The following is a 26,953-nucleotide window of genomic DNA, read 5'->3' as shown; positions in this document are numbered from 1 at the left end:
TTTAATTGGAAATTTGAAAGATTTTACTGGATGCATAAATTTATGAAATTTTATAGAGTTTAATTGATTTTTAGAGATTTCATATAAAATTTTGATTTAATTCTCTCGAAATCTTATGGGAAGAGTTGAGACTCGTGGATACTTAAAATAAACTATAAAATCTCTTCAATTCCCTCTAATTCCTCAACTTTTCCAAATTCTTTAAATTCTAATTCTAATTGAATACACTAGAATGTTATAAACTTCTTTAAAATTTTAATTGAATACACCCAGATATCTAAGGATTTTAATAAATTATCTTAAAATCCTGATTGAATACACATTGAATTTCAGTTAATCATTTAAAATCATGATTGAATACCCCTGAATTTATTAAAAAAAATTAAAATCCCTTAAAATCTCAATTGAATACACTCACTAAGTACGCAACCATATACTTATAACAACAACTAATCAAATAGAACTAAAAAAATATGGGGGATCATATCAATCGCACTTACCAAGTATTGAAAGATATCATTTCGAGCAACAAAGTCAGTCTCACAGTCAAGTTCAATAAGACCATCTCTAATGGAACAAACTTTTTGGTCCTCTAAGATATTAATATTTTAATGAACAGTACATGGTCATCTTTACCTTCATCTCCAACCGAAGGCCAAAGGGTCATAGGGTTCGTTTTACCCCTACCACAAAAAACCGTCTCCAACCGAGGATTAAAGGGTTATAGGGCTAAACATAATTTATTATTTAAATTTAAAAACTATAACAACTTAAATTTAAAAACTACAAACTTATATTTAAAAACTACAACTTAGTATCTATAGCAGGATCTTGTTGCACATCTTTGGTCCAAAAGAAGCATAGAGTTGGTGTTTAAGTTTTATATTGTTAAAAGTTTTTAAAAATGTTGTTTAAGTTTCATGTTGTTAAATGTTTTTTTTTATGTTGCATAATTTTTATATTGGTTAATGTTATTTAATGTTGTTTCATATTGTTTAATGTTGCTTCATGTTACTTAATTTAATTTAATATTGTATAATGGCTTAGGAAGTTATAGGAAAAAAATAGAACTTAAAAAATATATGAAACAAATTTTGTAAAATAGAAGTAATAGGAAACAAATGTTGTCAAATAGAAGTTACAGAAAAAAATAAAATTTAAAAAATGAAGTTATAGGAAGAAAAAAAATTTGTAAAAAACAAAAAAAAAAACATAAAAATTAAAATTGTAAAAAAAAAAAAACAAATAGAAGTTACAGGAACTTCTTTTGTTGCTTCGCACTAAATGCGAGGGGGATGTCGTTCTGCATGCTATGGCTCTCTTCACTCCCCATGTTGGAGAAGGGTGCTTGGTCGAAAGAAAGTGTACGAATGGTGGAAACCAGATTGACAAAGCTGGAGAGATTAGGAATAAGTGTGATTCCCACAGACGGCGCCAAATGTTGATGCACAAAATCGACGAGGACTTTGGTACAACATAAAGTGTCAAGTTTGTGACATTCGCTAGGTTGCTCTGGTCATTAGTGTGGATAGGTATGTAAATGAATGGAGATAGGGAAGCAAACAACACAAGATGTACATGGTTCACCCAAATTGGCTACGTCCACGGAGTAGAGGAGTTCTCATTAGTTGTGAAGGGTTTACACAAATACATAGGTTCAAGCTTTCTTTTAGTGAGTTGTAGTGAATAGTTTAGTACAAATGACATTAGGGGTTATTGTGGGAGAATGATCTCCTTTTATAGAAGAGAGTTTCTAGCTTTGTTCTAACATTGACACGTGTCCTGTTGTGATTGGCCTCTGATATCGACACGTGTTGCGCTATGATTGGCCTCTGATATCGACATGTGTCGCGTTGTAATTGGCTTCCTGGTTGGAGGAAAAGTCTTGTGTGTCCTTGACAGTATACTGTTGACCGGTGCATAGTAGTTTTGGGATTGGTCAAGTATGGTACAAACATATTATTTTATAACTTTTCGGATAATAACACGTGACGCAACGAGAACGATTAAAAATCTTATCTGAAATTAGAAATAAAATTATTTTGTATTATTTTATAAATAAAAATAATAATAATATTTTATTGCCTATTGTCAGGGCTATTAAAGTGCAACGGTGAAGATGCAAAATGCGATTATTGTTCATTAAGGGCAGTTACTGTTCACTGGGTGGATAACATAGTATATTACCTGGGGTTCCCATGTTGGAAGTGCTCTTAAGTTTTTTACTTTACCATTTCCTGATGTTTGCACCAGAGAAGACCAAATACAAAATTCTATAATTGTAAAAAATAATAGGTAGTCAACCTAGTCATTGTTAGTGATATAGTTCCCTTTTATTCGCAAAATGAAATTGTAATGCCATTTCCCACTTTTTCTTCTGGTCAATGGTGGCATTACATTTTTGGTGGAAGCTGCACTGCCTGGTTTCAGGATGGGTACAATCCAGTGGCGGTTGATATGAAGGGAGACGAGGACAATTCTAGGAGCAATAAGAAGAGAAATCCATTCAGTGCTGATTTTTTCGGCTCTCTCTGCTATACTTTCCAGCACGGGAAACTTATAGAGCTCTACGGTGATCTAACCAGGATTGATTCTCGTCTCGATATTTGTTTAGCTTCAGCTTTGGCTAAAAGGGTTATTTATGGTTTGAAGAGTTCCTTTGCTAATAGTGCAAAAGATCTGGTGTCCTCCCCTAGGATCAATATAATCTTTTAGCAGCAGGTATTTCTATTTATACCTTAATTGTCTAAATGTTGTGCACCTTAAGTTGGAAGAGAAATTTTAAATGCAGTTATGCACAATATGTTACAAAATCCACATAGTCATTTGCTAATTGGTACTTGTGGAAGCGCGTATGTAACATCCCACATCGACCAATAGAGAGAGGGTGACGTGCCTTATATGCACATGTGCACCTTCATATAGCACAAGGCCTTTTGAAAACTCACTGGCTTCGGGTTCCATTGGAACTCCGAAGTTAAGCGAGCTCGGGCGAGAGTAATCCCAGTATGGTTGACATACTGGGAAGTTCTCGTGTGAGTTCCCAAAAACAAAACCATGAGGGCGTGATCGGGGCCCAAAACGAACAATATAGTGTTACGGCGAAGTTGACACTAGGATGTGATAGTGTATGCCCTGTCTGATTTTGATAATTTGCAGTCATTTTTCTGCTGACGTATCTGTACAGTCGTTTTACTGCTCATTTGTTTTAATGTACGACTATTAGATCAGCGTAGAACTTTAAAATGAGAGGATGAAAAGCTGAGCTCCTTTATATGGCTATTAACATGCGTGGCTGGGGTGAATGTTTTGGTTACTGGGATGAAAATCCAATTGTTATTGACACATTACGTTTCCTTTGTAGATTTAAGGGCCAATTGTCTTTCGAACGGATTCCAGGATTGCACTTGACTGTGTTAGTATCGTGCCACTTTCACTTGAAGGTTGAAGAGAGTTTGAGTAGCAAAGCTTGGAGATAAAATTGCCTACTAGTTGATGGGTTTTGTAAGTCTTTCTGTACTCATTTGTCCTGACTTGGGAGGGAGCCCGAGGATTTTCCTACGTCCATGTGTACATTTATTTGTTTATTATGTAGGATATTTCATATGATGCGAATGTGAAATTTGAGAATCGATATTAACATTAAATTTATAAATTGGAACCTATTCACCTCCCTTAAACTAGCATCTTCCTTCATTGAAATATAACATATGAGCACTCTATGACCACTATCTCCTTTCACACCATGGTGGATTTTGCGGATTTCCCAACCATCAATCTCTTTCTTGCAAAGTACTTCTATGACAACGATACAACGCCATGGTAAAGTCTCAAGCCAATGAAACAATTATAACTCATAAGTTTTTCTCCACTTAATATCATGTCATTAGCACAAATGCGATCGAGATGATACACCATGTTCAAACTCATTTCAAGGCAGATGAGGACCCAAAGGAAGAGACAAATAAAACCTTCACAAACCCACCACTTGAACCCCAAAACCGAAACCAAAAAGAATTCGCGCTCCCTCACTCTTTCGACAGCCAACAAAGGCGAACCTGAGGACGGCGATGGACTCAGCCTTCTGGGACTTGAACGTTTCTTCGCCTCAGACCCTTGAGGGCTCGGCCAAGGCCGTTCCCGGCGACCCCTTTCCTCTCGACGGTGCTCGAGCCAGCCGAGCCCTTAGGATTCAGCAACTCTTTCTTCTGGGTGTTATACCTTCCTACAACCCCAATTCTTACAGGACTTGGGTTCTTTCTCTCACCAGTCCCTCTGCTCAGACCAGCTACCTCTAACTGGTACACGGCTACAACTTCTTTGCTTAGCTATTGCCTATTGGGTTTTCTCAAATTTATTTTATTTTTCGTTTAATGGATATTCTTTTTCGTTTTACGTGTTTCTGTTGATTGGTTTGTGGTTTGTATGGTTACTGAGAAAATGATGGGAAATGGGTGTGATTCATTTGTTGTTTGTTTGGTTGCCGGGAAAGTTTGGAGAGAAGAACAATTGAAATTGTTGTTATGGGGTTGAATTGGGTAAAGGAAAAAGGTTAGGAAAGATAATTTGTCTCCTGTTTCCTGAGAAATGAACCTTTTTTTTGTTCTCCAAATTCGTATTTTTGTAAACAATTTTTATGTTACTAATTGCTAAGGAGCCTCTGCTTCTAGGTTTGGTTTGTTCTTTGTTTGATATTTAGGAAGATGTTGGTATATTGTATAAACTTTGGGTTATTGGTGAATTACTTGATGTGAGAAAGAGAGATTGAGTGGAAAGCTTGACAGCCGAACAAAGCTTGTTTGCCTAGTTCTAGTGGTATAGCACATAAAGCATGAATTTTTTGTTGCCTTGTTATTTTACTGATTTGCAAGCGAGTTCTTATGTTTTTCGAGAGCATCAAAGCTTTATCAGGTTTATCAGAGCACTGGTTGGGACTATCCCTATGCTTAGACCAAAGTCATCTCACATTAGCATACTAATTCCCTTGTTACATGATCTGCGTGAAAATAGGTGGCTTGGATTAATTGGGCAGTTCCGCCCGAAGAAACTCTTTTCTTGTATTAAAGCTGAAGTTACCAATGATGAGATGGGGGTCCCTACTTTGAAAGATGTGGTGAAGCGTGTCTTGGACAAGTCACTTTATTCGTTTGGATTATGCACACAGCTTCTTTCGTCTCCGTCCTCATCCATAAAGTTGAGCACAGAAGGACATGGTGAGAAAAAAGGATGCCACAACAAATTGATGCTCTTTCATAAGGCACGCATTTACTTTCTTGTTTTGACCTTTAATCAAATGTTTAAACAGTCAGAATTCCTTTTGTCCCTTGTTTGCCGGGTTTTTGAAGCTAGTTTGAGGGATTTATGGGTGTCAATTTCTTCATTTTTTGTACAATTGCTATGGCTAGGTGGATAATTTGTTTACTGATTGGAGTTGTTAGGTTTAAAGTTCTTTTTTGGGTTTGTTCATGCCAGGTTGTAGTATCATCCAACTGCGATTTTTTCTTTCTTTCATATGACAAATTTCTCTTATAGGAATTGAAGTTAAAAATAAGTAATTATAGGGATGTATCACTTGAACTTTACCAGATTCTGTCAGCATGTATAATCTTAAAGTATTGTTTCCTAATTTCTTAATTGTTGAAAAGTAGGGCCTTGTTTGGTCTCTAGGATTGGAATGGAATGGACAAACTACTATATTGAGGGTATATTAAAGATAGGGGTGAATGATTTTTCATATTGAGGTGATTAGAAGGGGGATATGGAAAATAATCCCTTCTGATCCTTACCATTTTGGTGGATTGGAATGGAAAATAATCCATCTCCTACCTTCAAGTAAGCCACAATTTTTTCATTTCTTTCGTCAACATACCTTGAATATAGTGGGTTGTCCATTTCAATCCAATCTTAGAGACTAAATGAGGCCACAATTTTTTCATTTCTTTCCTGAACATACCTTGGATATAGGTTCGTATATATCAACATGCTTCAAAAATCTTAATTTACAAGTTTCTTCTGTTTACCACTTTTCTTTATAGGTTACATGACTTGATAACATTGCACATATGCACTGCAGGGAACATAGATAAAATTGGAAAGTTTCATGTCTATAAATTAAGAGCCATGTACTGACAAAGTTAATATCAGTACCTTTAACATTGCACATGTGCTGCCTAAGCTGTTTGAGTGAAAAAGTTCATGTCTGTACCTTTATTTCCTTTATTTATCTTCCTGTTTAAATTATGAGCCATGCATTAAATTTTCTCAACCTTTAAGGTGTTTGCAGCTTCCTTACCATGATATTACACTTAAGGCTGCATGGCCTGAACTGTTCGTTGACCATAAGGGAAAATACTGGGATGTGCCTGAGTCAATTTCCTTAGATATGTCATCACTTGTCTCCAAATCTGGATTGCGGTACCACATTGGTGTACATAAAAACAGTGGTCATCCCCAGGCAGTTAATTCCATAGATGATGAGGCACCTCCTTCTCTAATGCCTGGATTCTGCGCAAAGGCTGCCTTTTCTTATGAAAAAAGCCAAGATCTTTGGAGTCAAAATGAGACACGAAAAGACATCATGATACAGAAAGAAAAGGGTTTGTTTTGGCGGCCATCTTATGATGTGCGTCTTAAAGAACCTCATGCTGCGGTATATGGAGTTTTTGGTAATTTAACACGTTACTCATATTTTCTGTGATAACTTGTATTATCTCGTTACAGTTTTTTGGAAGTTTCATACCAATACTCAGGTGTATATTATAATTTTTTAGTTTATACATTTGCATGTTTTTATACACGTATACATGTTTTGGTACCTCTTAGTTTCATTTATATTGTATGTGTGTAGTTTTCTACTTTAGTATATTAAAAGCCAGTAGACTTAAGGAGTATGTCACCTCCTTTTAGTAGGTGTGACTGCAGTAAAAGAAAATAATAGTAATAAAAATAATTCTAGAGACAAATTCTAACAGAACAATTCTATATTTTTATTTTGTGTTTACAAGTCCAGATCTGTTGCCGACAGTATGCAGTATCTTTAGTTTTTACTTTAACTATTTCCTGATGTTTGCCCCAGGGAAGGCCAGATACGAAATTCTTTAATTGTCAAAATTAATCATTGTTAGTGATATAGTTCCCTTTCGTTTGCAAAATTAATTTGTAATGCCATTCTCACTTCTTCTGGTCAATGGTGGCATTAAATTTTAGGTGGAGGCTGCACTGCCTGGTTTCAGGATGGGTACAACCCAGTGTCAGTTGATATGAGCCGAGACGAGGGCAATTCTTGGAGCAGTAAGAAGAGAAGTCCATTCAGTATTGATTTTTTCGGCTCTCTCTGCTATACTTTCCAGCACGGAAAATTTGGAGAGCTCTACGGTGATCTGACCTGGATTGATGCTCGCCTGGATATTTGTTCAACGTCAGGTTTGGCTAAAGGGGTGATAATGGTTTGAAGAGTTCCTCAGCTAATAGTGCAAAAGATCCGATGTCCTCCCCTAGGATCAATCTAATCTTTCAGCAGCAGGTATTTCTATTTATTCCTTAACTTTTTAAATGTTTCACACCTTAAGTTGTAAGAGATATTTTAAATGCAGTTATGCACAATGTGTTACAAAACCTGCATCGTCCCCATCAAATCCTCAAAACAAATCTTCCTCAAAATATTCCATCTTCACCTCCAAAATACCCACAATATTCAAAAACGTCAATCTGGGAAAGCTACGCGTTATGCCTTCTTTTCTTCGCCGCGGTTAAACGACTTGGTAGAAAAATCTGAAATTTTGGTACAATCATCTTGAAAGACTCACGACCATCCTTCAATTGAAATCTCTAAAATTCATCCGTTTGATCACTTTTTACTCAAGAGGAAGTCGAATGCCCTGCATTGAAAATACATAACAAAGTATCAAAATTCTACCAAAATAACCAATAAACTATAACTAAGAATAGGGTAAAATAGATGGGATAATATGTACTCATCAAATACTCCCAAACTTAGCTTTTTGTTTGTCCTCTAGCAAAACAAAACTCAAAAACAAAAAATAAAAACTAACAAACTAAAAACTTTAACAAAACTTGACTAAGACAATTTTCACTTTCAAGTTGCAATCCATAAAAAATGTTAAAATTAGAACATCTTTTAAAAAATTCCAACCAATACCACCACAGAGTCTAAGCCATTTAGAATTAATTAGAAAAGAACTCATGAACTTCATTTGGTATAAAATGAATCAACATGGTTAAAAAGACTCGACTAAAACCCTTACCACTTGTCCATTTTAGTTAATACTTACTAACTTCAAACATAACTATTTTGAAGTTAAAAAGACTAACCCTTACCACCACAAAGTCTAGTCCATCTGAACTCCGAAGTTAAATGAGTTTGGACGAGAGTAGTACTAGGATGGGTGACCGCCTAGAAAGTCCTCGTGTTGCATCCCTCGCAACCGACCCCACATGGTGGGAAAAGGCTTAAGAAAAAGAAGAAGAAGATAGTAATAAAAGTGGTTGTGCAATGTTAGTTCACTTAAACTTTCGATCCAACCCATGTAATGAGTTTTAGGTCAATGACTCCCAAACCACAAGGGCTTTAGGACACTAGGTGTAGAATGCCCCTAAGGACTTACTAACTCGAGCTGAAAGGGCTACGAAACCAACTAACCACCTTGCCCCATGCCAAGATTCTACTATTTGACGCAAGATCACTACTGATTAGGCATGACTGACCTGGTTACTAAGCAAAGTCTCGGTGGAACAATTATTACTTTATTTATAACAATAACTAAACTTTATTTTTTTAGAACAAAAATATAAAAAATTAACTAAAAGCAAGTGCTTCAATCTCACCCCCACAAATCATGTTGGTGTGAATGTGCTAATTGTGAAAGGATAACTCATGAATTAGTGCCAAAACAACAATAAATAGAAAAGACTCTACTGTGGAATTAATTTTCACCATGTCCATTTGTTCAAATATTTAAAATAATCTATGAATATTATCTTAAAAAAAATGAAAAATTTTAGCATACTTAAAAATTAAAAATCTAAAAATTTTAACTTCCCACCCCCAAACTTAAATCACACATTATCCTTGTGCGGAAACAGGAACTAGAGGCCCATTTTAGCGACCAGAGGCCCATTTCCTCTTCTCTCCTAACTAGCGCCGTACCCGCGAGCCCAGAGCCGTGAAAGCTATTTCTTTCATTTCCGCTTTCCCTTCATTTCTCATGGAACTGAAACCCTAGTTTCTATCATCAACCCAGAACGTCAAAACATGAATCCATCTCCATCTCTGTCACAAACGGAACCCAGCCATGGCGATCTTTGATTAGCCATGGCGATCTTTGATTATGGTCTCCACTTGGCGATATCTGAAATAAAAATGCATCCAACCATTTCTCCCTTTCGTTTTCACAACCGAAGCTCAAATGGAAACGAAATTCTGACTCATGCATGTATGTTTTCTGTATGTAGACTTGGGGATCCGAGTAAGGCCAAGGGGAATAGGAACTGCAAGGAGCAATGGCTCACAATTGAAGGTGCTGTACACACAGCAAAAATGGCTGCAAGAACTCGGATCTACAAAATGAAAGGTAAATCAAATCCCTCTACTGCGTTAAAATTAAGCATGGTTTAATATCTCTGAAAGTCATACGGATTTGTGAAGTGTTTCTGTCATGCATTTGTAGACCTAAAATTTCGTCAATGCTCATGTAATTTTCTGTGACATGGCTTTGATGAATGCCCACCTCTGTGTTGCCTGGACCACCCCCAAACTATGTGTAAAACAATATTTTAATGAAATATGAGAGTAAGTGAGCGAAAGATAAATGTTGATGAATGGATGATAAATGCTCAGATAAATGTTGATGAATGGTTGACTGAACTCAGCCTCAAATTCTTTTCTGCATTTGTGTCGATGATGAATGCTCAATGTTGATGAATGGATGACTGATGAATGCGTATTTTCGTATCTTTATTGTTTCGTTTACAGAAGAGTAAGGTTTATATACCCCTTCTTTTTCATGTATTTTTTATTCTTTTTTCTTGTATTACGAGGAGTTAGGTTTATGTCTCCCTTAACTAGGTGTAACTTACTTTTTGTTATTAATAAAATTCTCCTCGTACCGTCTAGGTTTTCTAAACAAATAAAACAAAAAAAGCAATAAACTACTATGGAACGCTTCCCATTTTCAACCAGGTATAAGCCTCTCAACAGAGAGTAGGAAATCCAACATAGGTTCGAAATTTGATGAATACTTTCGACAACTTTGTTTTTTAATTTTTATTTTTAATTCTTTCAGAGTGTTCGTCCTGTAATGTTTGGCAAAGCTAGAATGTCATTGTTCAAGCATAATTCGATGCAAATAAGTTTGTTTGGCAAGCATTGATCAACTAGCCATGTGCACTGCATTTTTTATCTAACAAATACGAGAACGCTTTCACATAACATCAATACTATTACATGCTATACCACATTTTAACAATAAGCTTCTATTCGCATATACCATTTGCTCGAAGTTTGTTTCTGATCCGACACATATGTGCCACAGCATCACAGATGTTCAATCTTTCTCTAGGCAACTCCGCTGAGCACGCAACACCAATTTCTAAAACAGAGATTAAACTTTCTATGATTAGGACGCGATTCCTTGCCCTCCCCTCATTAGGATGATTGCTCTCTTGAACAAGAACGGGATCCAAAACCTCTTCCACTTGCTCAGGCAGAGCTGCCTTCACAAAGCTATAAAGGTTTGAAGTTCCCTGAAACATGTCATCGGTCGGTCTTTTTCCTGTAAATATTTCCAATAGGAGGATGCCAAAGCTGTACACATCACCTTGTGTCCACACTTCATGTCCCATGCCATATTCTGCATTCAACAATTCAGAACATTGGATTCTAATTTTCTAGTGAAGTGCTAAAAGCTCATTTCATGTTTGAAAATTTTAAAATAAATACTGCACAATTTTAAAATACTAGCTAGGGAAAAATAAACCACCAAGTGTATTTACCTGGAGGAGCATAACCAATAGTTCCCTTGATCCCTAAAGAGCTTGATTGATTTCCCGAAGAATTTTCAGCAGCTTTTGGTAGGAACCTCACCAACCCGAAGTCACCTACATGTGCAACCATGTCCTCATTGAGAAGAATATTGCTGGGTTTGAGGTCGCAATGAACTATTGGCGTCTCACAATGATGATGGAGATAATCCAATGCCATCGCAACATCAATAACAATATTCAACCTCTGAGAAATTGTTAAGCTCCTTGGCCTCTCATTTGTCTCACCAATTGTATGAATTGGATACAGCCATTCCTCCAAGCTCCCGTTAACCATGAACTCATAAATTAAGGCCTTGAAGTCGTGACCGCGATAATCAAAACCAGAACATGCTGAGAGTACCTTGACTAGATTACGGTGTCTAATATTTCTGAAAGCCTCGCACTCAGCAATAAAACTTTTGTAAGCTCCGCGACGAACGAGGTTGAGTACCTTGATGGCAACTGTAGTTTCACCTTGCTCAAATACTCCTTTATAAACGGACCCAAAACTGCCCATACCGACCAAGTTGGTTGAGGAGAATCCATTTGTTGCCTTTAGAAGACTTTGGTAAGACACCTGGGGAAATTTGTCCGAATCAGTTGCAGCTTGACCCTTTTTGTCCCTCCGTGAGCAATAAAGGTACAAAAAGGTTAGTGCAAAAATGACTCCAAGAATCCCACAAACGAGGGAGAGAACCAATTTCATGGTTAAGCTCAATCCTTTCTTTTTTGCATGCTGGAGTTTGCACTTTGGCAAATGAAACTCAGGTATGCCCCCACAAAGCTTGCTATTTCCTTCAACTGATGTCGCCGTTGCATTCTTGAACACTCCTTTGATCGGCAACATGCCCTCAAAATTGTTATAAGATAGATTCAGAGATTCCAAGAATACAAAACCTTCTAAGAATTCTGGAATGGTGCCTGACAAGTTGTTGTGAGAAAGATACAATTTTGAAAGACCTCTTAGTGAACTCAAAGTTGATGGAATTGTCCCATTGAAGAAATTTCCATGCATGTCTAGGTACTCTAATTTTATACAACTAACAAGACTAGCCGGAATTTTACCGAATAACATGTTATCAGAGATATCTAAATACTCTAGATTTATTAAAATTCCTATGTTCTCTGGCAGGGAGCCTATAAACTGATTTTGTCCTAAACTCAAATTATACAAGTTCAGCAGACCAAAGATTTCTTGCGATATGATACCGCTGAAATTGTTGGCACCAAGATGTAAGATCCTCAAATTCTGACACTCTGCTAAACTCGGCGGGATATTGCCTTGAAGTTTGTTGCCTGCTAAGCTTAACACATTTAATTGACTTAAATTTCTGAAAGAGGATGGAAGATTGCCAGAGAGAGAGTTCCCATTAAAAGCTAAGTGATATAACTTGTGCAGCTTTCCCAGACCAGGGGGAATGTGACCTGAAATTTGGTTCTCGTCCATCCCCAAAAGCTCTAAGTTAGCCAGATTTACAATCTCATTCGGGATACTTCCTAATATTTTATTTTGAGCTATAATGAAGCTTTGAAGAGAAGAAGACAGGTTTCCTATGCACTGAGGTAACGTGCCCCAAAAATTGTTGGTAAACATTTCGAGAATTTCTAAATGGGTGGCGTTGGTCAAATCGCAGAGAAAGGTCAAGTCATCAATTCCCCCACTTCCGAGATGGTTGTTATCAACGATTAACCACTCAAGCTTATGCAAATTCGTCAATGGAGGGACTTTTCCATGCAGGTGGTTACGTGCGATCCCCAAGCTAAATAGATTTGAGGCATTTGATAATGAAACAGGAATAGATCCACTGAATTGGTTATTGGAAATAGAAAATGTTTGGAGACTCGGAAAATGTTTGGAGCTAAATAGATTTGAGGGTAGACTCCCTTGGATTTCATTTATTGCCATAGAAAGGAGTGCGAGAGAAGAGAGGTTAAAGATTGAGGGAGGAAGCATACCCGAAAAGCTATTTAGGTCGAAAGCAAGAAAGATAAGATTGGTCATTCGGCCAAAAATATCCGGGACAGTGCCTCTCAAATTATTAGAAGTTGCGGAGAACACTTCAAGAGATGATAAATTGCTAAAAGAAGTAGGGACTCCCCCTGTAAAGTGGTTATAGTGGATGGCAAAACCTCTTAACTTTGACAAGAGGCCAAGCTCCTTTGGAATCTTTCCCATCAGCACATTGTAACCAATACCGAGCCCGAGGAGCTGAGAGCAACGCGACAAGTTCGTGGGAATTTCTCCACTCAGTGAATTGTTGTTTAACAGTAGGTGTTGCAATCTGTGCAGGCGGCTGAATTCTGGAGGAATTTCGTGGCCTATGCTGTTGTTTTGGAGATCAATGACTCTCAAAAAACTCAAGTTCCCAACATGCGGCGAAATAGATCCTCCAAGTTTCAAGGACCACAGGCTCAAGCTTGTGACCCTCTTATGACGACGACCACATGTAACGCCATGCCAAGAGCAAAAGTGGATGGTTTCATTCCATGAAGTCAGGACTTGAAAAGGGTCATGAGTTATGCTAGCCTTGATTTCAAGCAAAGCGAGTCTATCTGTCTCATTTCCCGGAAGGGCGAAACAAGGAAGGCAAGAGTGGGGAATGAAAGCATGCATAAAAAAGGATGACAAAAACAATGCAGAAATGGAGTTGTAAAACCCCATCCCCATGATGATGCTATTTATTTTGTAAGGAAGTTAAAACTCAATTTATAAAAGAGTATAGCAGGACTGATGGTTTGTATACCAGCTTTAGCAGAATCCAATTTATAATCATAACCAGAGTGCTCTGTACGCATGCAGTGGATCTACAGCCACCGATATCGTAGTCGATGAGGGATAGCATTGACCTGACCAAAAAAGTCTCTCTCTTTTCTTTTTAACTTAATTTTATGAATAAATTCAATTTACATCTAATTTTGTGAACTAATATTAGGAATATTCATTTTTTTGAAAATTATTGTATTCATTCTTCTTTATTTTTTTTAACGAACAATATTATCTACATTAAAGGATGAAGAGTTGGTTAAGCATCACGATGTGCTATCAATAATGTGGTTCAAATTTGCCTTTGATGAAAATTAAACCTAAGACCTCTCACTTCCAATGAAGAGGAATATTATTAGACCGTAATAATAAGTGGCATATTCATACTTTAACTTAAAACAAATGAAAAAAAAAGAGAGAGATTGGTTTTGTGTGAAATTTTCTCTTTGATTATAAACAGTATGACACAGTGACTTGCTTGATGAATGTGTTCTTGTTGAAATTTTTTTATGGATACCAAAAATACAAGTTATGTAGCATATTATTATATGTGTTATAATAAAGGTAGGCAACAATGTTGACGTATGTCACATTTTGGGTATATTAATAAAATAACAAATTTACATTTTATATTTGAGTGAAATAATAACATCACATAATCGTATTCGAATGCATAAAAAATGCTCATTCTTGTTCATCGATAGTATGAAAAAAAAAAGTATTTATCTTTGGTTTTGTACAATTACAATTGCTAATTTTGGTGTAGTGTCGTGTCATTTATTTATGCCAACAAATAGTGTAGGTCTTCTGACCCTCTCCTTCCGGATTGGTGCGTGTTTGCGTCTCGTGAATGGATTGAGGATATACACAAAAGAATACAGTAATGATAAGAAGACTAAATTTATAGATAAAATTTATAAACTAAATGATAAATCACTAATAAGAATCATCATGTTTATCAAAGCTTAATTCATAATTCAATTATCAACTTTCATATTATTTAGTTTACAAAATTTTACCTATAAACTTAATTTCCCTAACATTATCCAAAGAACAAGTAATGGAAACATTACCACACCAAAATAAATAAATAAAAGCTCCGCTACTCTCAGTTATCAGAGAAGATAAAGGTTTTAAGTCACAATTACAGTCACTTCATACCATTAGTGTATAATTTAGTAGTGCTTTTATAGGTTTGTAAGTAAGATTTCTTAAATGAAATCCAACTTTAAGGGGATCAGCTTTTGTGCATCAACACTTGGTTGTAAATTATCTTGATTATAGATTATGGAATATTTGGACTTGACTGGGCATATATGGGTCAACTATATTGTCTCTAGTATTGGACGGTGCCGTGGTAGACTGGTAGATATAGCTGGCATTCATTAATTGTTACTGGCCTACCAGCTTCAGATAAGTGTTGGGGAAGATAGCTACTACATTGTTTTGATTCTATTTTCTTGCTTAGCTTACAAGTTACTATAAAACCAAGTGTCATTAACGAGAATCAAATGCCGTCGAAAAAGGCATTTTGCCGTCACAAATATTTATTTCCGATTGAGAAAGGCCCTCGTTGGGAGTCGCAAATTGTCCCATTGGAAATACTTTTGTCCAACTAGCCGTCGAAAATACTTTATTATCTACGCACAAGACTTGTCATTAGTAGTTAGTTTTTCGTCGGAAATGAATTTTCAAAATGACAAACTTATTTTATTTTTGACAAGGTAATGTGGTCGTAAATAATTATATAGTTGTTGAAATTACTTTCTAAAAGATGACATGTTTTTTGCGATGATGTTATTTTGACCAAATAATAGTGTCAGAAATTTTTTTTCCAACAAAATAATTTTTATTGTGAGAATGCACAATCGTCGCAATTACAATTTTCAACCATTATCTACTACTCTAATGTGTCACATATATTATTTTCATCGGAAAAAAAAATAATAGACACTTCCAATGGAAATTGAGTGAAGAAATATACGCTTTTTGATAAAAATTCCATTGAGCATTGTTTAAAGAATATTTTGTATTATCATTAATAAAAACAAAAGTATATAAGATCAATGTGGTAAAGCCATTACATTCATTACAAACCTAAGATATGTGTTTGAACATATTAACATCAGTCATCAAACTCCGAAAATGCAAGCTTGAATTCTTTTGAAGACGTGCAGATAAAAGCATCTTCCCTTTTGTACATACAGTGTATGTATCTCCTTCATCACTCCTTCATATAGCTTGTTCATCACTATATAGCTCCTTCATGCAGCTAGCTACAGTTTATGCATCTCCTTCATCACTCCTCATATCTCCCTACACCAAAACCACACAACCACAAATTTAATTATGATACAAATATCAGACTAACTGGTAGCAGAGCACAGAAAATCAGCAACTACATAAATGGGTAGCTCCACTTTATTAACTAATAAACAAACAAACAAAAAATGAAAATTTCGAACCCCAGCTTGTCCAAATCTTCATCTGTCAAGGTTAAGGAAGAGAGTACCCTCACAACACTCTGTACCTGTGAATACCCACAAGAAAAAATGGATTAAATCGCAAAATTACCAACAAAAAAGAAGGGTAGCTTGGGGTTTGAGTTTCTTATATTATGTTCAAACATAACTATTTTGAAGTTAAAAAGACTCGACTAAAACCCTTACCACCATAGAGTCTAGCCCATCCGAACTCCGAAGTTAAACGAGTTTGGACGAGAGTAGTACTAGGATGGGCGACCGCCTAGAAAGTCTTCGTGTTGCATCCCTCATAGCCGACCGCACATGGTGGGAAAAGGCTTAAGAAAAAGAAGAAGAAGATAGTAATAAAAGTGGTTGTGCAATGTTAGTTCACTTAAACTTTCGATCCAACCCATGTAATGAGTTTTAGGTCAATGGCTCCGAAACCACAAGGGCTTAAGGGCACTAGGTGTAGAACGCCCCTAAGGACTTACTAACTCGAGCTGAAAAGGCTACGAAACCAACTAACCACCTTGCCCCATGCCAAGACTCTACTATTTGACGCGAGATCACTGCTGATTAGTCATGACTGACCTGGTTACTAAGCAAAGTCTCGGTGGAACAATTATTACTTTATTTATAACAATAACTAAACTTTATTTTTTTTAGAACAAAAATATAAAAAATTAACTCAGACGAAAAGCAAGTGCTTCAATCTCACCCCCACAAATCATGTTGGTGTGAATGTGCTAATTGTGAAAGGATAACTCATGAATTAGTGCCAAAACAACAATAAATAGAAAAGACTCTACTGTGGAATTAATTTCCACCATGTCCATTTGTTCAAATGTTTAAAATAATCTATGAATATTAACTTAAAAAGAATGAAAAATTTTAGCATACTTAAAAATTAAAAATCTAAGAATTTTACCTTTCCACCCCTAAACTTAAATCACACATTATCCTCAAGGTGCAGAAAAAATAAAGAGAGAAAACAAAAATATTAAAACCTTAAAAACTGAAAAATAGCTAACAAAGACAAAAGAAAATAAAAGAAAGAAACAATAAAAGAAAATATAAAATAACAAAGGAAACAGGAACAGAAATAAAAGAAAAGACAATGAAACCGACACACCTGCGATTCGAAGTGGTGACCTGCTGACAAGAAAGAAACAGAGGCGCTGGAAAATATTGGGAAAAGAAGCAAAATTTCAGTGCTCTGGAGAGTTGAACGCGTGACAGGAAACATGAACTAGAGGCCCATTTCCTCATCTCTCCTAACTGGCGCCGTACCCACGAGCCCAGAGCCGTGAAAGCTATCTCCTTCATTTCCTCTTTCCTTTCATTTCTCATGGAACTGAAACCCTAGCTTCCATCATCAACCCAGAACGTCAAAACATGAATCCATCTCCATCTCTGTCAAAAACGGAACCCAGCCATGGCGATCTTTGATTCTAGCCCAGATTGTCACCATCGTGCATTCCTCTGCGAAACCCGAGGTAAAGATCTCTCATTCTCTCTGCGATTATGGTCTCTACTTGGCGATATCTGAATTACAAATGCATCCAACCATTTTTCCCTTCCGTTTTCATGACGGAAGGTCAAATGAAAACGAAATTCTGACTGATGCATGTATGTTTTCTGTGTGTAGACTTGGGGATCCGAGTAAGGCCAGGGGGCATAGGAACTGCAAGGAGCAATGGCTCACAAATGAAGGTGCTGTACACACAGCAAAGATGGCTGCAAGAACTCGGATCTACAAAATGAAAGGTAAATCAAATCCCTCCACTGCGTTAAAATTAAGCATGGTTTAATATCTCTGAAAGTCATACAGATTTGTGAAATGTTTCTGTCATGCATTTATAGACCTAAAATTTCGTCAATGCTCATGTAATTTTCTGTGTGCTTGCAAGCCTCCATGTGACAAATATTGAGACAAAAACTGTGCATGACACTGGATCTGTGACATGGCTTTGATGAATGTCCACCTCTGTGTTGCCTGGACCAACAATATTTTAATGAAATATGAGAGTGAGCGAGCGAAAGATAAATGTTGATGAATGCTCAGATAAATGTTGATGAATGGATGACTGATGAATGCATATTTTTGTATCTTTATTGTTTCGTTTAGAAGAGTAAGATTTATGCCCCTCTTCTTTTTCATGTATTTTTTATTTCTTTTTCACGTATTACGAGAAGTTAAGTTTATGCCCTCTAATTATATGTAACTTACTTTATGTTATTAATAAAATTCTTCTCGTACCGTCAAGGTTTTCTGAAAAAATAAAATAAAAAAAGCAATAAGCTACTATATAACGCTTCCCATTTTCAACCAGGGATAAACCTCTCAACATAGAGCAGGAATTCCAATATAGGTTTGAAATTTGATGAAAAGTTTCCACAACTTTGTTTTTTAATTTTTATTTGTAATTCTTTCAGAGTGTTCGTCTTGTAATGTTTGGCAAAGCTAGAACGTCATTGTTCAAGCATAATTCGATGCAAATAAGTTTGTTTGGCAAACATTGATCAACTAGCCATTTGCACTGCATTTTTTATCTAACAAATACGAGAACGCTTTCTCATAACATCAATACTATTACATGCTATACCACATGTTAACAATAAGCTTCTATTCGCATATACCATTTGCTCGAAGTTTGTTTCTGATGCGACACATATGTGCCACAGCATCACAGATGTTCAATCTTTCTCTAGGCAACTCCGCTGAGCAAGCAACACCAATTTCTAAAACAAAGATTAAACTTCCTATGATTAGGATGCGATTCCTTGCCCTCCCCTCATTAGGATGATTGCTCTCTTGAACAAGAACAGGATCCAAAACCTCTTCCACTTGCTCAGGCAGAGCTGCCTTCACAAAGCTATAAAGGTTTGAAGTTCCCTGAAACATGTCATCAGTCGGTCTTTTTCCTGTAAATATTTCCAACAGGAGGATGCCAAAGCTGTACACATCACCTTGTGTCCACACTTCATGTCCCATGCCATATTCTGCATTCCACAATTCAGAACATTAGATTCTAATTTTCTAGTGAAGTGTTAAAAGTTCATTTCAAGTTTGAAAATTTTAAAATAAATACTACACAATTTTAAAATACTAGCTAGGGAAAAGTAAACCACCAAGTGTATTTACCTGGAGGAGCATAACCAATAGTTCCCTTGATCCCTAAAGAGCTTGATTGATTTCCCGAAGAATTTTCAGCAGCTTTTGGTAGGAACCTCACCAACCCGAAGTCACCTACATGTGCAACCATGTCTTCATTGAGAAGAATATTGCTGGGTTTGAGGTCGCAATGAACTATTGGCGTCTCACAATGATGATGGAGATAATCCAATGCCATAGCAACATCAATAACAATATTCAACCTTTGAGAAATTGTTAAGCTCCTTGGCCTCTCATTTGTCTCACCAATTGTATGAATTGGATACAGCCATTCCTCCAAGCTCCCGTTAACCATGAACTCATAAATTACGGCCTTGAAGTCGTGACCGCAATAATCAAAACCAGAACATGCTGAGAGTACCTTGACAAGATTACGGTGTCTAATATTTTTGAAAGCCTCGCACTCAGCAATAAAACTTTTGTAAGCTCCGCGACGAACGAGGTTGAGTACCTTAATGGCAACTGTAGTTTCACCTTGCTCAAGTATTCCTTTATAAACGGACCCAAAACTGCCCATACCGACCAAGTTGGTTGAGGAGAATCCATTTGTTGCCTTTAGAAGACTTTGGTAAGACACCTGGGGAAATTTGTCCGAATCACTTGCGGCTTGACCCTTTTTGTCCCTCCGTGAGCAATAAAGGTACAAAAAGGTTAGTGCAAAAATGACTCCAAGAATCCCACAAACGAGGGAGAGAACCAATTTCATGGTTAAGCTCAATCCTTTCTTTTTTGCATGCTGGAGTTTGCACTTTGGCAAATGAAACTCAGGTATGCCCCCACAAAGCTTGCTATTTCCTTCAACTGATGTCGCCGTTGCATTCTTGAACACTCCTTTGATCGGCAACATGCCCTCAAAATTGTTATAGGATAGATTCAGAGATTCCAAAAATACAAAACGTTCTAAGAATTCTGGAATTGTGCCAGACTAGTTGTTGTGAGAGAGAGACAATTCTGTGAGACCTCTTAGTGAACTGAAAGTTGATGGAATCGTCCCGTTGAAGAAATTTCCATGCATGTCTAGGTACTCTAATTTTACACAACTAACAAGACTTGCCGGAATTTCACCGAATAACATGTTATTAGAGATATCTAAATACTCTAGATCTATTAAAACTCCTATGTTCTCTGGCAGGGAACCTATAAAATGATTTTGAGGTAAACTTAGTACATACAAGTTCAGCAGACCAAAGATTTCTTGCGATATGATACCGCTGAAATTGTTGGCACCAAGAGATAAGATCCTCAAATTCTGACACACAATTAAACACGGCAGGATGTTGCCTTGAAGTTTGTTGCCGTCTAAGTATAACTCATTTAGTTGACTTAAATTTCCGAAAGAGGATGGAAGATTGCCACAAAGAGAGTTCATACTCAAATTTAATTGATATAACTTGTGCAGCTTTCCTACACCAGGGGGAACGTGACCTGATAATTGGTTCTCAGACAACAACAAAACCTCTAAGTTAGCCAGATTTGCAATCTCATTCGGGATACTTCCTAATATTTTATTTTGACCTAGAAGGAAGGTTTGAAGAGAAGAAGACAGGTTTCCTATGCATTGAGGTAACGTGCCCCCAAAGTTGTTGGTAAACATTTCGAGAATTTCTAAATGGGTGGCATTGCTCAAATCGCAGAGAAAGGTCAAGTCATCAATTCCCCCACTTCCGAGATGGTTGTCAGCAAGGACTAACCGCTTAAGCTTATGCAAATTCGTCAAAGGAGGGACCTTTCCATGCAGGTGGTTACCTCCCATCCCCAATCCAATTAGATTTGACTCATTTGATAATGAAACAGGAATAGATCCACTGAATTGGTTGCCGTTAATGGAAAATATTTGGAGACTCGGAATGACCATACCAAAGTTTGAGGGCAGCGTCCCTTGGATTTCATTTATTCCCATAGAAAGGACTGTGAGAGAAGAGAGATTAAAGATTGAGGGAGGAAGCATACCCGAAAAACTATTTACATCGAAGGCAAGAAAGCTAAGATTGGTCATTCGGCCAAAAATATCCGGGACAGTGCCACTCAAATTATTAGAAGTTGCGGAGAACACTTCAAGAGATGATAAGTTGCTAAAAGAAGTAGGGACTTCTCCTGTAAAGTGGTTAAAGTGGATGGAAAAAACTCTTAACTTTGACAAAAGGCCAAGCTCCTTTGGAATCTTTCCCATCAGTGCATTGAAACCACCATCGAGCCCGAGGAGCTGAGAGCAACGCGACAAGTTAGTGGGAATTTCTCCACTCAGTGAATTGTTGTTTAACCATAGGAATTTCAATCTGAGCAGGCGGCTGAATTCTGGAGGAATTTCATGGCCTAAGCTGTTTGCTCCGAGATCAATGACTCTCAAAAAACTCAAGTTCCCAACATGCGGTGGTATAGATCCTGCAAGTTTCAAGGACGGCAGGCTCAAGCTTGTGACCCTCTTATGACGACGACCACATGTAACGCCATGCCAAGAGCAAAAGTGGATGGTTTCATTCCATGAAGTCAGGACTTTAAAAGGGTCATGAGTTATGCTAGCCTTGATTTCAAGCAAAGCGAGTCTATCTGTCTCATTTCCCGGAAGGGCGAAACAAGGAAGGCAAGAGTGAAGAATGAAAGCATGCATAAAAAAGGATGACAAAAACACTGCAGAAATGGAGTTGTAAAACCCCATCCCCATGATGATGATATTTGTTTTGTGCGAAAGTAGAAATGGAGTTCTAAAAAAGTTGAGCTGTATGAATTGTTTGTCTAGCAGCTTTAGCAGCATCCAATTTATAATCCTAATCAGAGTGCTCTGTACGTAGTGGATCAGCCACCCCAATTGCTATCGTACTGGATGAGGGATGTCCTGACAAAAAAATATATTTTTTCTCTTAATTTTATGAATAAATTCAATATAAATCTAATTTTGTGAACTAATATTAGGAATGTTCACTTTTTTGAAATTATTGTATTCATTCTTTAACTTAAAACAAATGAAAAAAGAGAGCTATTAGTTTTGTATGAAATTTCTCTTTGATTATAAACCGTATGACACAACGACTAACTTGATGAATGTGTTGTTCTTGTTGAGAAATTTTTATGGGTAACTAAAATAAGAGTTAGGTGGCGTATTATTCTACGTGTTATAATAAAGGTGGACGACAAGGTTGATATATTTTACTTCTTATGTATATTGATAAAAAAAAAAACAAAAAAACAAATTCACGAGTTATAAATTGAGTGAAATAATAACACCATATGGTCGTGTTTGAATACATAAAAAATTGCTCGTTCCTGTTCATATCAATAGTATGCCAATAAAACAATAGTTAGCTTTGGTATTGTACAATGACAATTCCTAATTTTGGTGCATTATTGTGTCATTTGTTTATGCCAACAAATAATGTTCGTCCTCACTCCTCTAGTTCCAGATTGGGTGCGGGCTTGCGTCTTGTGAATGGATTGAGGATATACACAAAAGAATAGGTAATGGGAATTTAGGTATGGGCAAGGCTGAGACCAAACAACCACTGCGGCAGAGGCGGCTTTGGGGGACCAAAAGGTGCAATTCTACATGGTTCCAAATTTATTTGAAATGACTTTAATATTTATATTAAAAAAAAAAACTTTTTTTATTAGTATTATAAAACCTCATTGTGTACTCCTTATAATAAAACGCCGAGATTCTCTAGAAAAAAAAAAAAAAGGAAACAAAGAGAGTCGCAAGATTATAGCAAGCCGTATTACTCACGAAAGCCGTATTGTCTAAAGGGGTAAGATGAAGCTAAGGGTCCCGAGGTTAGCATTCAAAACTTTCTACGTACTTTTTTGAGACAGCATTTGGTCTTAGGATTGGTACTAATGAAATGATCAGAGCCACATCATGTTCTCTAGTCGCGTCTAACCACTATGAGTCATTAGAAAAAGATCCAACTGTTTTTTTTAATAAAAGGGGACCAGCTGGTGACTTTGCCACGACAGTCCATTCTTTCGGGGGTAGGGAAGACTCACATAGGCATTTCAACCTTTCCCTGGCCACCATCGTGCGATTCACCAGCGCTAGGAATCGAACCCAAGACATGTCGTGTGGAATACGGGTCTAAAATTCATCCCCAACCACTGGGTCACCCCATGGTGGTTGAAAAAGATCCAACTAAACCACCTGAAATTTAATTCTTTTTGTTCCTTCCAGCAACTCGTATAGGGAAAGAATGACACGTAGACTGCTATCAGAGTCTGAAATACTAGTAAATAATAACATAACCAACTTCCGTAAATAGCCAAACAAGGCATGCCCAAGTCGTTGATGCCTTAACTAAATCTTCTTAATCTTGTCACCATTCCCACTACGTACCTGATTTACTCTGCTAGGAGCCTAGGAGCCACATCGTCGACATAATACAACCCCTTTCTCTTAGTACCATGCCTAATTACAACCCTAGTTTGGATATCCGGAAGTAAGCAAAAAAATAGAAACATTAGTACGATATAACCCAATTGATCGATAATTTGACTAACTGATAAAAAATGATTTGATAATTCTGGAAGAAGCAAGGTATTGTGTAAGGATAAAGATGAGGTGAGTGCAATTGGACCAGCCTTTGATCCGAGATAATATTTCCATTGGCAGTGACAACACTCTCTATTGGAGGATGAATCATGGATGAAAGAAGGACTCATCATGCGGCATGTGGTCACGATCTCTAGAAGCAATTTAGACATTTCCCGAATTTCCTGAATTATCCCGATCAACAAAGAGAGATACTTGATCAAAAAAAGACAATATTGTCTTCTCTCCCATGGTTGCAGTAGGCTTAGGTTTAAGATTTTCAATGTCGATTGCCAAGAACAAGCCGCACGACAAGAATTAGGATTATTGTGCTACTTAAAAAACACGAAGAGGCACCGGGTAAATTTTGGTTATGTGTAGGATTAATGATTGTCCAAAACACAAGACAATCAACGAAGTGTAGGGCAATGACATCCAAGGAAGCTACATGACATGAATAGTTTTTTGGGTTTAGGTTTTTTCTTTTTTCTTTTTTTTTTTTTCCGGAAAAGAGACAAGCCGTGACCCTTTTTTTTATTTTTTTTAATATAGAAAACCTTGATTGTACGAGTGAAATTTTATTGATAATAAAAAAAGTTCCACCTAGTCAAGATAGATATAAACCTAACCCTTCATAATACAAGAACAAAAAAATAAAAAGGATTGAAAACACATGACAAGGAAGGGGGACATAATATTTTACCCTTCTAGAAACGAAAACAATAATGATACAAGGAAAAAAAGGTGGGGGGGGACCTGAAACCTAACCCCTCCATAGCCAAACCTAAAAGTCTAAACCTGTAAAACAAATTAAGTTAGATCACATGTTAAGAAAATAAAATAAGAAAGTGAGACAAACCTATATGTCGAGATGCACATTCATTTGAGAAGCGGAAGCGAGTAAAGCCAACATAGTCTGAAAACAAAGCAGTACGAGCCACCAGCAGAGGGGAATCATGCCATACCAAAGTTGGAGAAGACGAACATATATTAGCAAAGTTGTATGCAACAACATTCCTTTCGAAATATATGTGAAAGGTGTAGAAAGTCATCTTTCGAATGCGATCTAAACAAATAGACCATTGCGTACAAAGAGGCCAAGGAGGGTCAAAAACAGTCGATTGGAAAGAAAATAACACTAGAACAGTCACTTTCCAACCAAAGACAATGCCATCCCTGCTGATATGCAAACTCTACACCAATAATAATTGCTGATAATTCTGCATAGAAAGAGTTGTAATGACCAATTTGATACCAAGATAAAAGTGTAAAACTTTTTTTCTTTTTTGACGGTACGAGGGAAATTTTATTAATAACGAAAAAGAAGTTATACTTTATCATTTTCCGAAGTTAAAGTTGGAGAAGACAAGCCCATGTTAGCAAAATTGTCCGCACCAAAATTTCCTTCGTGATATATGTGAGATGCGTAGTAAGTCATTTTTCAAAAATGAAACACTACCGGTACTGTTCACCTTTAACGAAAAACCACGTTTCTACCTTTCCCTGGTACTATTTACTATACCTTTATTTGTCATTTTTCATTAAAACTAAAATATTTTTAGACTTTTCGTTAGTTTTCATTTTGTGAATGTGGTCCAAACAAATACACCATGGCTTACAAAGAGGCCAATGAGGATCAAAATCAGACGACTAAAAGGTGTAAAACTTGATGAGAGTTTTTGGGTTTGTATTTTTGTGTTGTATTCTTCTGTCAAGTACAAGTATAAGCATATCTAGGTACACGACATCCCCAAATTACAAAGCTATAATAAATAGGGAAGTTGACTCACGCAGAACAACATGCTGGATGGTGGATCCACACCTAGGACTATCGTAATCATTGACGCATGGTTGAATTGCCCAACACTAACAGAACTATTGAAAGTGAACGTTGGCAAAAGACTTGGAGTATGTGTCAGTTGACATGACGGTCAGCAAAGGTTTCCAAGAGTTGGAGCAATAGTGCATACTCTTTCACACAAACATAGCCCTCTATATTTGGTCATGCCAACCCAATCCGTATGTATATTTTAGTGTACACAAAATATGAACCGGTACATCACGTGTCATAATATAAATAGAGGAATACTTCAAAAAAACAACTTCTTCCTGCTTATATTATGACATGTAATGTACTGACTTGTGTTATAGGTACATGGAAAAATCTCTCTTCTAAGGACTGTCAAATGTACATGGAAAAATCTCTCTTCTAAGGATTGTCAAATTTTATTTCCAATAGATGGTGGCAAAGAGGCACTGTTATAAATCGTGTTCGATTCCCCATTTAAAGTAGTGGTGAAATTAGATTGTTGATTTGAATTCATGCTTTGAACGTGTAATCAAGACTTACTCAACTAATTAATTTGCAAAGTAGGCCAGTAATACTTGACCTATGAGAAGCTATATCAAATCATGATGTAAAACCCAAGAAATTAAATGAAATCATCATTTTCAGATGAACTAGTTTGGCTAAAATGCATCTGTTTTCAGCTTTCAACTTGCTTTTTGGAATATACATAGCACTGGCCTACAAGTACTTTAGCTAGTGTTGGAAAATTTCTTTTGCATAATTTAGGCCAGTCAATAATTGATGGTCTCTCAGTGTTGGAAAATGGATGCATAGATGGGGGAAGATATCATCTCCGGATCTCTCCCACCAAGTCTACCAAACTCAGTGAATCGGACCCTTAAAATTTGATCCAATGGCTAAAGTTATTATAACTTTTAAAGGGGCTCCTGTTTTTAGCTGTTTGATCAAATTTCAAGGGTTCGGATCACTGGATTTGGTGGGAGAGATCCAGACCCATAGATAGCTTTCCATTGCCAATTATTACAAGCCTACCAAATTGCTTACTCGGAAGTCCTACGGGACTTGGCATCAGTCAAGCACTAGTTTGTGTATCCAATATCTGTTATTTTCCAACACTAATGATGAGTTTAAATATATGAAGAAATAGCACTTAAAGTAGTCCATAATGATTTTTTTTTTTTTT

General features: G+C 36.8%; 3 protein-coding genes, 2 long non-coding RNA genes and 1 pseudogene across 5 annotated transcripts; 2 read left to right on the top strand and 4 right to left on the bottom strand.

Annotated features, from left to right (window-relative positions):
• Window positions 1-2,355: 2,355 nt before the first annotated feature.
• Window positions 2,356-7,811, top strand: LOC125477212 (annotated as a pseudogene).
• A 1,257-nt stretch (window positions 7,812-9,068) lies between these two features.
• LOC125477202 lies at window positions 9,069-9,828 on the top strand. Its single transcript, XR_007258393.1, has 2 exons — window positions 9,069-9,590; window positions 9,687-9,828. It is a non-coding gene; the product is annotated as an uncharacterized LOC125477202 (long non-coding RNA).
• A 556-nt stretch (window positions 9,829-10,384) lies between these two features.
• LOC108865786 (probable LRR receptor-like serine/threonine-protein kinase At3g47570) lies at window positions 10,385-13,834 on the bottom strand. Its single transcript, XM_048584157.1, has 2 exons — window positions 11,011-13,834; window positions 10,385-10,868 (listed from the first exon to the last, which is right to left on the bottom strand). Exons 1-2 carry the CDS (start codon window positions 13,706-13,708, stop codon window positions 10,492-10,494), a joined length of 3,075 nt encoding a protein of 1,024 aa, XP_048440114.1. The 5' UTR covers window positions 13,709-13,834; the 3' UTR covers window positions 10,385-10,491.
• Window positions 13,835-15,808: 1,974 nt separating this feature from the next.
• On the bottom strand, window positions 15,809-16,367 carry LOC103930190. The gene is made up of 2 exons (XR_007258394.1): window positions 16,270-16,367; window positions 15,809-16,120 (listed from the first exon to the last, which is right to left on the bottom strand). It is a non-coding gene; the product is annotated as an uncharacterized LOC103930190 (long non-coding RNA).
• Window positions 16,368-18,895: 2,528 nt separating this feature from the next.
• On the bottom strand, window positions 18,896-20,419 carry LOC125477211 (probable LRR receptor-like serine/threonine-protein kinase At3g47570). The gene is made up of 2 exons (XM_048584167.1): window positions 19,415-20,419; window positions 18,896-19,272 (listed from the first exon to the last, which is right to left on the bottom strand). Exons 1-2 carry the CDS (start codon window positions 20,289-20,291, stop codon window positions 18,896-18,898), a joined length of 1,254 nt encoding a protein of 417 aa, XP_048440124.1. The 5' UTR covers window positions 20,292-20,419.
• Window positions 20,370-22,100, bottom strand: LOC125477210 (probable LRR receptor-like serine/threonine-protein kinase At3g47570). The gene has a single exon (XM_048584166.1). It carries the CDS (start codon window positions 22,098-22,100, stop codon window positions 20,370-20,372), a length of 1,731 nt encoding a protein of 576 aa, XP_048440123.1.
• Window positions 22,101-26,953: the final 4,853 nt, after the last annotated feature.

Source organism: the organism of the source record quoted next, unplaced genomic scaffold (genome assembly GCF_019419815.1).
Source record: "Pyrus x bretschneideri cultivar Hongxiangsu unplaced genomic scaffold, Pyrus_bretschneideri_v1 Contig200, whole genome shotgun sequence".
NCBI classification, from domain to species: domain Eukaryota; kingdom Viridiplantae; phylum Streptophyta; class Magnoliopsida; order Rosales; family Rosaceae; genus Pyrus; species Pyrus x bretschneideri.
Note: the sequence above shows the minus strand (reverse complement) of the source record. Positions and strands in the feature narration are given on the sequence as shown.